The sequence below is a fragment of the Palaemon carinicauda genome, chromosome 27 (assembly GCF_036898095.1).
Source record: "Palaemon carinicauda isolate YSFRI2023 chromosome 27, ASM3689809v2, whole genome shotgun sequence".
NCBI lineage: Eukaryota > Metazoa > Arthropoda > Malacostraca > Decapoda > Palaemonidae > Palaemon > Palaemon carinicauda.
In genome coordinates this window covers 88,871,834-88,885,590 of record NC_090751.1, presented here as the reverse complement: position 1 = coordinate 88,885,590, position 13,757 = coordinate 88,871,834, and the positions used below count along the sequence as shown (strand labels likewise).

Here is a 13,757-nt window from a genome sequence, read left to right as displayed (position 1 = left end):
TCCTCACTGAGCTATTTTCCCTGTTGGAGCCCCTGGGCTTATAGCATTCTGCTTTTCCAACTAGGGTTGTAGCTTAGCATTTGATAATAATAATAATGATGATAGTAATAGGGAAGAAAATCACATTCATATTCCGTTGAAATGCATCAAGATTGTTAAAAACATATAGGTAGTTCTCTCTACATCATTTTCTAATAGGTTTACTGAAACTTTAATGTCAATTTGCTTCCATTTTTGTAGACTCATGCTATTACAAGCGATTACTGAAAATGATAGCCAAATGTATCATCGAATAATTTGAGTTGGGATTGACATCACATTAGACCTTAAAATCATCTAAAGAGTGAAAAGAGAAGACTTTTGAAAGCTTTATAGAAACAGTGACCCACGAAAGAACACTTGGATTAAGAAGGAAATAATCTAAGAAATACAACCAGGTCAGATAATCCCTGAGGATGAAACTACCGTTTGGTCATCTCTGCTCTGGACTCGAAGCTTACATGACCCATATCCTGTAGTGTTTAAACCACGGCCCCCTAGAGACACTAGGTGGACCTACCCCCCCCCCCCCCCTCTCTCTCTCTCTCTCTCTCTCTCTCTCTCTCTCTCTCTCTCTCTCCGAAGTTTATATATATATATATATATATATTTATATATATATATATATATATATATATATATATATATATATATATATATACTGTATATATATATATATATATATATATATATATATATATATATATATATATATATATATATATATATATATATATATATATATACATACATATATATATACATATATATATATATATATATATATATATATATATATATATATATATATGTGTGTGTATATATATATGTATATATATATATATATATATATATATATATATATATATATATATATATATATATATATATGTATGTATATATATACATATATATATGTATATATATATATATATATATATATATATATATATATATATATATATATATATATATGTATGTATATATATATATCGTAGCCAAGTGGTAAGTCGCTGTTTATACAAGTTTCCTGGACCAGGGTTCGACTCCCAGCCGGTCACAAACTCTTTTCTTTGTGTGATTTCGTTTGGGGCTCTGATCCCGAGGTCGTTAAGAAAATCCAGACAGTAATGTATAAAAAATATATGGCTTATTTGAATGTGAAAAAACACGTCTAAATGTGCAAAACTTATCATATATATATATATATATATATATATATATATATATATATATATATATATATATATATATATATATATATATATATATATATATATATATACACGGACTTGATTATATATTGAGTTGAGTTTTAGTGAGTTATTCAGATTTTATATCTTGAGATCCTTCTAGGTCTTATATTGTAGACGTATGTTACTTTTAAATGCAAGAAACACCTGTCAGTTTTGTGGGTTCTTAGTTGAGAGAGAGAGAGAGAGAGAGAGAGAGAGAGAGAGAGAGAGAGAGAGAGAGAGAGAGAGAGAGAGAGAGTCATTGAAATATTGATATTTTCAGATGGTGCATTTACGTTAAAATGTTACGTTAGCATTTCAATATTTAATTTGTTAACGTCAAATGCTAAACCTCTATTTTAAGCAATATTGAATCTGTTCATTTCTTGGATGGGTGACCACCCATGAATTTCAGACACTAGTTATACAAGCTCCCTTTGTAAAGATTTTATAAGGATAAGCATTTAAATGTTTTAATGTCGCTCATGAATGGCAGAGGCTAGGACAGGATAATGTCTTACAGCCTTAAAGAACGATAATATCTACGTATGATCAGCGCCTAAGCTAGGACCAGGGAAGGCCAAACAATGATTGCTAACGATTCATCAGTTAGACCTACTGTATATGCTTACCCAAGCCCTATAAGCATAGCTCACAAGCATAGTGAGGTTGCAGACACTACTGTACTGTAAACTATTAAACTTGGCCGTGACTCAAACTCCCATCCAGCAGATTGCGAGCATGGACGTTTCCGGTAGGCTACCACAACTTGAAGCCACTGCAATTTTTGCGTGATAGTTTTTTGACTTTCTGTTCTGATAATGAAGATTTACATAAGCTGTTCGGGTTATATATCATAGCTATGAACCTGTATACAAAATGATGAAAATGATAAATTTCTCATCTGGATATGAACATGTTGACAAATTTCTATCTTGGTCAAGAGCATATGTGGTCAAATGTTTTACCTTATTATTGACATGTTGATGAGTAACTATAGTTATGAACATGTTGATAGAGTTCCAGATTGGTTATAAAAGTTTTCGCAAACATCTATTCTGGTTATGACCATGTTGTCAAATATCTGACCTCGTTATGAAAATTTTGACAGATCTCTTCAATGATCAGGAAAATTTTGATAAATATCTACACTGGTTATGAACATGTTGACAAATATCTAACCTGGTTATGACAATGATGGCTGATTTCTTTCCTTGTTATGACCATGTTGATAAATATCTAACCTAACCTGGTTATGACAATTTAACAGATCTCATCATTGATCAGGACAATTTTGTTAAATATCTATTCTGATTGTGACCGTGTTGACAAATATCTTACCTTGTTTTAACCATGTTGACAAATATCCAACGTGGTTATGACAATGATGACTGATTTCATCCCTGATTATGATAATTTTTATCAAATATCTGACCTGGTTATGTCCTTGTTGACAAATAACTAACCTGGTTATGACAACGAAGACTGATTTCTTCCCTGATTATGATCATATTGACAAATATCTGACCTGGTTATGACCACGTTGACAAATAACTAACCTGGTTATGACAATGATGACTTATTTCTTTCCCGATTATGATCATATTGACAAATATCTGACCTGGTTATGACCATGTTGACAAATATCCAATGGGGTTATGACAATGATTACTGATTTCTTCCATGATTATGATCATTTTGACAAATTTATAACCTGGTTATGACAACGATGACTGAATTCTTCCCAAATTATGATCATATTGACAAATATCTGACCTGTTATAACCATGTTGACAAATATGCAACCTGGTTATGACAATGATAACTGATCTTTTCCCTGACTATGATAGTATTGACAAATATCTGGTTATCACCATATTAACAAATATGCAACCTGGTTATGACAATGATGACTGATTTTTTCCCTGATTATGATCATATTGACAAATATCTGACCTGGTTATGACCATGTGGACAAATATCCAACCTGGTTATGAAAATGATGACTGATTTCTTCCCTGATTATGGTCATTTTGACAAATATCTGACATGGTTATGACCATATTGACAACTCTCCAGCCTGGTTACGATGGTGATGACTGATTTCTTCCCAAGTTAGGATCATATTGACAAATATCTATCCTGGTTATGACCATATTGACAAATATTCAACCTGTTTATGACAATGATGACTGATTTTTCCCTGATTATGATAATATTGACAAATATCTGACCTGGTTATGACCATTTTGACAAATATTGAACCTGGTTATGACATTGATGACTGATTTCTTCCCAAATTATGATCATATTAACAAATATCTGACCTGGTTATGACCATTTTGACAAATATCTAACTTGATTATGATGGTGATGATTGATTTATTCCCTGATTATGATTATTTTGACAAATAACTGAACTGGTTATGTCTGTGTTGACAAATATCTAACTTGGTTATGACAACGATCACTGATTTCTTCCCGGATTATGATCATATGGACAAATATCTGACCTGGTTATGACCATGTTGACAAATATCCAACTTGTTTATGACATGACCATGATGACTGATTTCTTCCCTGATTATGACAATATGGACAAATATCTGACCTGGTTATGTTCATGTTGACAAATATTGAACCTGATTATGACAATGATGACTAATTTCTTCCCTGATTATGATCATATTAACAAATATCTGACCTGGTCGTGACCATGTTGACAGATATCTAATTTGGTTATGATAATGATGACTGATTTCTTCCCTGATTGTGATTATATTGACAAATATCTGACCTGGTTATAACCATGTTGACAAATATCCAACCTGGTTATGACAATGATGACTGATTTCTTCCCTGATTATGATCGTATGGAGAAATATCTGACCTGGTTATGACCATGTTCACAAGTATCTAACCTGGCTAGGACAATGATGAGTGAGTTCTTCCATGATTATGATCATATGGATAAATATCGGACCTGGTTGTGACCATATTGACAATATTGACAAATATATAACCTGGTTTTGACAATAATTACTGATTTATTCCCTGATTATGATCATATTGACAAATATCTGACCTGGTTAAGCCATGTTGACAAATGTCTAACCTTGTTATGACAACGATGACTGATTTCTTCCCTGGTTATGTGCATATTGACAAATATCTGATCTGGTTATGACCATATTGGCCAATATCTAACTTGGTTGTGACAATGATGACTGCTTTCTTTCCTAATTATGGTCATATTGACAAATATCTGACCTAGCTGTGACCATGTTGACAAATATCTAACCTGGTTATGACAATGATGACTGATTTCTTTCCTGATTATGATCATATTGACAAATATCTGACGTGGTTATGACCATGTTGACAAATATTCAACCAGGTTATGACAATGATGACTGATTTCTTCCCTGATTGTAATCATATTGAAAAAATATCTGACCTGGTTATGGCCATGTTGACAAATATCTAACCAGGTTGTGACAATGATTACTGATTTCTTCCCTGATTATGATCATGTGGACAAATATCTGACGTGGTTATGATCATTTTGACGAATATCTAACCTGGTTGTGACAATGATGACTGATTTCTTCCCTGATTATGATCTTATGGACAAATATCTGACATGGTTATGACCATTTTGACAATTATCTAACCTAGTTGTGACAATGATGACTGATTTCTTCCCTGATTATGATCTTATGGACAAATATCTGACGTGGTTATGACCATTTTAACAAATATCTAACCTGGTTGTGACAATGATGACTGATTTCTTCCCTGATTATGATCTTATGGACAAATATCTGACGTGGTTATGACCATGTTGACGAATATCTAACCTGGTTGTGACAATGATGACTGATTTCTTCCCTGATTATGGTCTTATGGATAAATATCTGACGTGGTTATGACCATGTTGACAAATATCTAACCTGGTTGTGACAATGATGACTGATTTCTTCCCTGATTATGATCTTATGGACAAATATCTGACGTGGTTATGACCATTTTGACAAATATCCAACTTGTTTATGACAATGATGACTGATATCTTCCCTGATTATGATCATATGGACAAATATCTGACATGGTTATGACCATTTTAACAAATATCTAACCTGGTTGTGACAATGATGACTGATTTCTTCCCTGATTATGATCTTATGGACAAATATCTGACGTGGTTATGACCATGTTGACGAATATCTAACCTGGTTGTGACAATGATGACTGATTTCTTCCCTGGTTATGGTCTTATGGACAAATATCTGACGTGGTTATGACCATGTTGACAAATATCTAACCTGGTTGTGACAATGATAACTGATTTCATCCCTGATTATGATCATATGGACAAATATCTGACGTGGTTATGACCATGTTGACAAATATCTAACCTGGTTGTGACAATGATAACTGATTTCATCCCTGATTATGATCATATGGACAAATATCAGACCTGGTTATGGCCATGTTGACAAATATCTAACCTGGTTGTGTCAATAATGACTGATTTCTTTCCAGGTTATTACCATGTTGATAAATATCTGATTTGTTTATGACAATTTAAATGATCTCTTCATTGATCAGGACAATTTTGGTAAATATTTGACATGGTTGTGACCATGATGACAAATATCCAACCTGATTATGACAATGATGACTGATTTCTTCCCTGGTTATGACAATGATGACTGATTTCTTCCCTGGTTATGACCATGATGACAAATATCTGACCTGGTTATGACAATTTAACAGATCTCTTCATTGATCTGGACAATTTTGGTAAATATATTACCTGATTGTGATCATGTTGACAAATATCTAACCTGATTATGACAATGAGGACTGATTTCTTCCCTGGCTATGACCATTTGGACAAATATCTGACCTGGTTATAAGCATGTTGACAAATATCTAACCTGGTTATGACAATGTTGACTGATTTCTTCACTGATTGCGATTATATTGACAAATATCTGACCTGGTTGTGACCTTGTTGACAAATATCTAACTTGGTTATGTCAATGATAACTGATTTCTTCCCCGATTATGATCATATTGACAAATATCAGACCTGGTTATGACCATGTTAACAAATATCTTACCTAGTTATGACCATGTTGATAAATATCCAACGTGGTTGTGACAATGATGACCCATTCCTTACCGATTATGATCATTTTCACAAATATCTGATCTTGTTATGTCAGTGTTGACAGATATCTAACTTGTTTATGACAACGATGACTGATTTCTTTCCTGATTATGATCATATTGACAAATATCTGACCTGGTTATGACCATGTTACCAAATATGCAACCTGGTTATGACAATGATGACTGATTTTTTCCTGGATTATGATAATATTGACAAATATCTGACCTGGTTATGACCATATTGACAAATTTCCAACTTGGTTATGATGGTGATGACTGATTTCTTCCCTTATTATGGTCATATTGACAAATATCTGACCTGGTTATGACCATGTTGACAAATATCCAACCTGTTTATGACAATGATGACTGATTTATTTCCTGCTTATGGTCATATTGACAAATATCTGACCTGGTTATGACCATGTTGACAAATATCCAACCTGGTTATGACAATGATGACTGATTTCTTCCCAAATTATGATCATATTGACAAATATCTGACCTGGTTATGACCATGTTTACAAATCTAACCTGATTATGATGGTGATGACTGATTTCTTCCCTAATTATGATCATATTGACAAATATCTGACCTGATTATGATCATATTGACAAATATCTGACCTGGTTATGACCAATGTCGAGAAATATCCAATGTTATGACAGTGATGACTGATTTCTTCCCGGATTATGATCATATGGACAAATATCTGACCTGGTTATGTTCATGTTGACAAATATTGAACCTGGTTATGACAATGATGACTAATTTCTTCCCTGATTATGATAATATTAACAAATATCTGACCTGGTTGTGACCATGTTGACAGATATCTAATTTGGCTATGATAATGATGACTGATTTCTTCCCTGATTTTGATTATATTGACAAATATCTGACCTGGTTATAACCATGTTGACAAATATTGAACTTGTTTATGACAATGATGACTGATTCCTTCTTTGATTATGATAATATTGACAAATATCTGACCTTTTTATGACCATGTTGACAAATATTCAACCTGGTTATGACAATGATGACTGATTTCTTCCTCGATTATGATCATATTGACAAATATCTGACCTGGTTATGACCATGTTGACAAATATCTAACCTGGCTGTGACAATGATGACTGATTTCTTCCCTGATTATGATCTTATAGACAAATATCTGACCTGGTTATGACCATGTTGACAAATATCTGACCTGGTTGTGACAATGGTGACCTATTTCTTCCCTGGTTATGATCATATTGACAAATATCTGACCTGGTTATGACCATGTTGACAAAAAAAATTGTAAATTGTTTGGTAGGAAGTAACATATCGACAGTTAGCTCATCAGAACCCTTGGCCACATTATTTGTCTTGGCGAAATTTGCAATCCCAGTGATGTAACTTTCTTCCCATCTTTCGCTTAGATATAGAATTTTGGTACATTGCCTATCTCCATAGCATGTGTATTCCCATTAGAGAACATTAGAGAGGTAGGGTAGCTTGCAATATACCTAAGGACTGTAGTGTAAAGTTTGAATTTATAACATAAAGTATTTATTATTAGAAACATCACAATAAAGTATAACAACCACAGGGAACTTATAGTACTAAGCGAAAGAATCAAAAAGACGGCTAGCAACAATATACCGTTAGATAATATCTTGCATTTAGTGAATCGTTCACAAAAAACTTGGGATAAACAAGCATTTTTAAAAAGCAATTACTTCGTGGCCCACTGACCACCAACATATATTGGCCGTAGTAATTATTTAACATCTTGCTCCTCTCATTATTCGGATATTTTTAAAGGTAACGGCTGGCAGTAATAGCCCGGAATTTTATCTTCTCTCACTATGTTGGGAAAAATCGATGTAACGGTAAAAGATCGTCTTTTTCCGATTGTAAAATAATTTCAACTGTCAGGAAAAGCTGCGAAAAGGAAAGATTACAGTCACACACACATACTGTTTTATATATATATATATATATATATATATATATATATATATATATATATATATATATATATATATATATATATGTATATATATGCATATATATATTATATATACATATATATACATATATATATATATATATATATATATATATATATATATATACACATATATATACATATATACATACATACATATATATATATATATATATATATATATATATATATATATATATATATATATATATATATATATACACATATATATACATATATACATACATACATATATATATATATATATATATATATATATATATATATATATATATATATATATATATATATATATATATATCCTACGCCTATTGACGCAAAGGGCCTCGGTTAGATTTCGCCAGTTGTCTCTATCTTGAGCTTTCGAATCAGTATTTCTCCATTCATCATCTACATCGCTCTTCATAGTCCTGAGCCATGTAGCCCTGTGCCTTCCAACTCTTCTAGTGCCTTGTGGAGCCCAATTGAAAGGTTAGTGAACTAATTTCACTTGGGAAGTGCGAAGAGCATGCCCAAACCATCTCCATCTACCCCTCACCATGATTTCATCCACATATGACACTCGAGTAATGCCTCTTATAGTTTCATTTCTAATTCTGTCCTGCCTGAGGGCTTTCTTCTCAAAGAAAATAGATAAATAAATAAATTATAGGAAAAGTAATAAATAATAAGCAGAAAACATCTTAAGATCGGTAACAACATTAAAATAGATCTGTCACATATAAACTATAAAGAGAGGGTTATGTCAGCCTGTTCAACATAAAAACATTCACTGCAAGTTTGAACATCTGAAGTTCCACCGATTCAACTGCCTGATTTGGAAGATCATTCCACAATCTGGTCACGGCTGGAATAAAGCTTCTAGAATACTATGTAGCTTGGAACCTTATGATAGAAAGGGGTGTTAGAATTACCGGCATACCTATTATGAACAGGATGGAACTGTCCTGGAAGATCTGGATGCAAAGGATGGTCAGAATTGTGGAAAATCTTATGCATCTTGCATAAAGAACTAATTGAACGACTGTGGCAGAGATTAATATCTTTATTAGGAATAATAAATCTACTGGCCGTAAGTTCCTGTCCAACAAATTAAGATGAGATCAGCCTCTGAAGACCAGACCGGAGAATAATACTCGAAACAAGGTAGAATGAAAGATTTAAAACACTTCTTCAGAATTGATGGAGCCCTAAAAATCTTAAAAGACTTTCTCAAAAAGCCATTGTTTGTGCAATTGTAGAAGAGACAGACATAATGTGTTCCTCAAAAGTAAATTTTCGGTCAAAATTAAAACTGAAATTTTTAGTCTTACAGAGTTAAAGAAACATTATCAATGCTGAGATCCAGATGTTGAGGAGCCACTGTCCTCGACCTACTTACAATATTACATTGAGTTTTATTAAGATTTAACTTCATACCCCATAATTTGCACCATGCACTAATTTTAGCTAGATCTCTATTACGGGATTCAGGAACCCCCGATCTACATTCGGGAGATGGAATTGATGAAACGAGTGTAGCCTCATCTGCATATGCAACGAGCTTGTTTTCTAGTCCAAACCACATGTCATGTGTATATAGTATGAAAAGTAATAGGCTAAGAACACTATCCTGAGGAACACCAGATGTACTCACTTTGGTGCTCCTCAACAACAACTCTGCAATTTATTCCTTAAAAATTCAATAATGATACTAAGAAACGACCCATCCACTCCCAACTGTTTGAGTTTGAAAACAAGGGCTTCATGATTAAGACGGTCAAAGGCAGCACTAAAATCATAGCCAATCATACGAACTTCTTGTCCACAATCAAGGGATTTCTGTACAGTATTGGAGATTGTAAGAGGGGCATCTCATGCTCCAAGGGTTTTATGGAAGCCAAATTGCAAACTAGGGAACAAATGATTACCACCAGCAAACATATTTACACGTTTTGCTAAGAGACGTTCAAAAACTTTAGGTAATATGGGAGTTACGGAAATTGGGCGGTAATCAGCTGTACTTGAGCTACCACAAACGCATGTAGTAACATTACCAATTCTCCAACAAGTGCTGAAAGAACCGCTTCATGTTAACTAGCGGAAAATAACAGATAACTTTGGTGCTATGAAATATATTGATCACCGAAAATCTCAAGTCGCTCAATAAGCCAATTTTTTGTGCAATTGAAGAAGAATAGATCAAATGTGTTTCTCAGAAGTAAATTTGCAATCACGATTCACAAATAAAACTTTAAAGAAGTTGCATACAGTATAGCTATGTTAACATTATCAATGTAGAGCTCAAGATGTTGAGGAACCACTGTCCTTGACCTGCTTACAATCATATGTTGAGTTTGGTTATGATTCAACTTCATGCCCCATAATTTACACCATGCTCTGATTTTAGTTAGATCTCTATTAAGGGATTCAGCAACTATAGTGCATTCACTTTCTCCAACCTAATAGAAATTTCCTTCAAAGTCTCTATTGTCTATTTTCCCGAAGCTTTCTATGAGGATTTGTGGCCTTTTTTCACTGATAATAATTTTAAAATTGTAACATTTCTAATAAAAAAAGTTTTCACTGATAATAATTATAGAATTGTAACATTTCTAATAAAAGAAAATTTCACTGATAATAATTGTAGAATTGTAACATTTCTAATAACAATATTTTTTTTTCACTGATAATGATTATAGAATTGTAACATTTCTATTAACAATTTTTTTCACTGATAATTATTATAGAATTGTAACATTTCTATTAACAATTTTTTTCACTGATAATGATTATAGAATTGTAACATTTCTAATAACTATGATAAGTCAGAACTTATGGGGTCAGACTAGATCTCGGCTTATTTTCTTTCGATTGGGGCAATTCTTTATATATATTCCTAGTTTTGGTTAGTCTCTATGGGTGTTATCATAATTGTTATTATTACAAGCTAAACTATAGCCCTAGTTGGAAAAACGAGATGCTGTAAGCCCAAGGGCTCCAACAGAGAAAAGTAACCCTACAAGAGAAGAATACTGTAAACAATAAAAATGAAAATTTTCAAGAACAGTAACATTAAACTAGATCCTTCACATATAAACTATAAAGAATTCCCCCCCCCCCCAAATAAGAAAAAAATAAAGGTAAAAGAAAGAGAAATAAGATAGAACAGCAAGCCCGAGTGTACCCTCAACCAAGAGAACTCTAATTCAAGACAGTGAAAGACCATGTTACAGATGCTATGGCACTATCCAAGACCAGAGAACAATGGTTTGATTTTAGAAATTTAGAGTGTCCGTCTCCTCGAAGAGCTGCTTACCCTTACCAAGAGGAAAGTAGCCACTGAAAAAATTACATTGCCTTAGTTAACCGTTGAGGGAAGAAATTTTGTTTTTGGAAATGTTAGTATATACAGTATATATATATATATATATATATATATATATATATATATATATATATGTGTGTGTGTGTGTGTGTGTGTGTGTGTGTGTGTAAATTCCCTATTATTTATGTTATCCAGAGGTAACACAAATTCGATATTGAAAATTACAATATTTGTGGGCAAATACTTGAAAAAAATATTATTATTAAAACTATTAATATCGTTAAAATTAATAAAATCATCATCATTATTAAAATTATCAAGATTGTTATTATTAAACATTCTAAAATTGTTAAAACCATCCATAATATGGGATTAAAAATAGTTATCATTGCTCATTTAAGCATTTGTTTCACATATATTTTATTCTGTCAGGTGTATGCGGACAGGGGAGAATGCGGAAAGAATAGGCCAGACTATTCTGTGGATGTGTAGGGAAAGACAAAATGAGTCGTAACCAAAGAGAGGGGTCCAGTGTAGTACTGTCTGGTCAGTCAAAGGACCCAAAAACTCTCTAGCGGTAGTATCTCAACGCGTGGCTGGTGCCCCAGCCAACTTATTTCCTTACACAAGAGGCATAAGTAAAATGATAGAAAATTATAATTAGAACTTTAATTGTTTACAGTAGCTAATATGAAGATATTAAGAAATGTAGGCCATTGTTGAAACTCAATGGCATCCAAACTATATTATTAATAGTAGGCCTATTAATGAAAAACTGAACACAGCAGCACGAACAATCATAGTAATGAATATGATAATGACCTTGAAATCGCCAAATATATTTTTTCCTAAAGATTTTATCTCTGATTCAGTTGAAGCAGCACCACCAGATAAGTCAATATACGGCTGACGTGGTTACTGAATGTGGCTGAGGACAGACTGCAAAAAAAGAAACAGAGAAGAAATGCATTAGCATTTTATTCCCACACTGACAGCAGTGTATGAATAAAGACTTTAAAATAAGTCTTGTAGGTTTCACATACTAGGTCTAACTGGATTATATAATTATTGATGATAAAAGGCTGTTAAAAATTAAATCGATGTTTTACTTTTCTTCGGAAATTACTGAACATCTCCATTCAGATATATGATATCGAAGTTATTATTGTATGTTCATTTGGTGGTTGATAGTAATTGGATTGTTCACTGTCACTCAAGATTTCTTGACCATTACTAAAACTAAAGATACTTTAGATGTCTATTTGTCAAGGTACTAAGATGCAATAATATGAAAAGTTAAAACAATATTTTGTGATCCTAAGATTGAGTAGTTTAATTGGCTTTTGTTGTTTTGATATTCATAACGTATTCAAGAACAAATCTAGCTCATGCAAAATTTATTGATAAACTTTGTTCATTTAGTCTGACTTACTGTTCGAATCCCCATATCTCAACCACCATAGGCTGGGCCTCTAAGCGCGACAGGAAATTCTGCAAACTTGTGTTTTGCAATCCTAATGTTTGCCCATCCTTGGAGCTATTTCTTCCGGTCCTACAACGGAGAACACTGCTGGTACAGTCCTTTAGGTATTCGGTGGATAGGCCTAAGCAGTCAGCAGTTGTGACTGAATCATCTTCCATAGGCTTTTTGTCTGAATTTGAATTTTCGTTCATCACGTGTTGTTCCCTAGGTTCTGTAGCATCACTTTCTACCGCCAGTTTCTCTTCGTCACTTCCGGCACCCTGATTCAACACAACTGCTCGGACGGCGTAGATTATGTCTTCGTTCTGGAGAAAAAATGTCCATGGTTGTGAATTTGTTCAAAGATCAAGGGTCGATTTAGGTTAAATGTAAGTTGGCTTTTATTGTTATATCATGGTTTTTTTTTTTTTTTTTTTTTTTTCTTTTTTTTTTTTTGCAATAACTAAATTTTATATTATGTTATTAAAAGACATTACAGCTGGTGTTTAAGA

The 13,757-nt window shown here is 32.9% G+C and overlaps 1 protein-coding gene and 1 long non-coding RNA gene across 2 annotated transcripts in view; one reads left to right on the top strand and one right to left on the bottom strand.

Annotated features, from left to right (window-relative positions):
* Nucleotides 1–13,757, top strand: part of LOC137621237 (uncharacterized) — an 807,497-nt gene that overhangs the window by 302,407 nt on the left and 491,333 nt on the right. The gene's annotated exons all lie outside the window — the stretch shown is intronic.
* LOC137621232 (uncharacterized) lies at nt 12,552–13,601 on the bottom strand. Its single transcript, XM_068351630.1, has 2 exons — nt 13,216–13,601; nt 12,552–12,722 (listed from the first exon to the last, which is right to left on the bottom strand). The coding sequence occupies exons 1-2, from the start codon at nt 13,455–13,457 to the stop codon at nt 12,641–12,643; spliced, it is 324 nt and encodes a 107-aa protein (XP_068207731.1). The 5' UTR covers nt 13,458–13,601; the 3' UTR covers nt 12,552–12,640.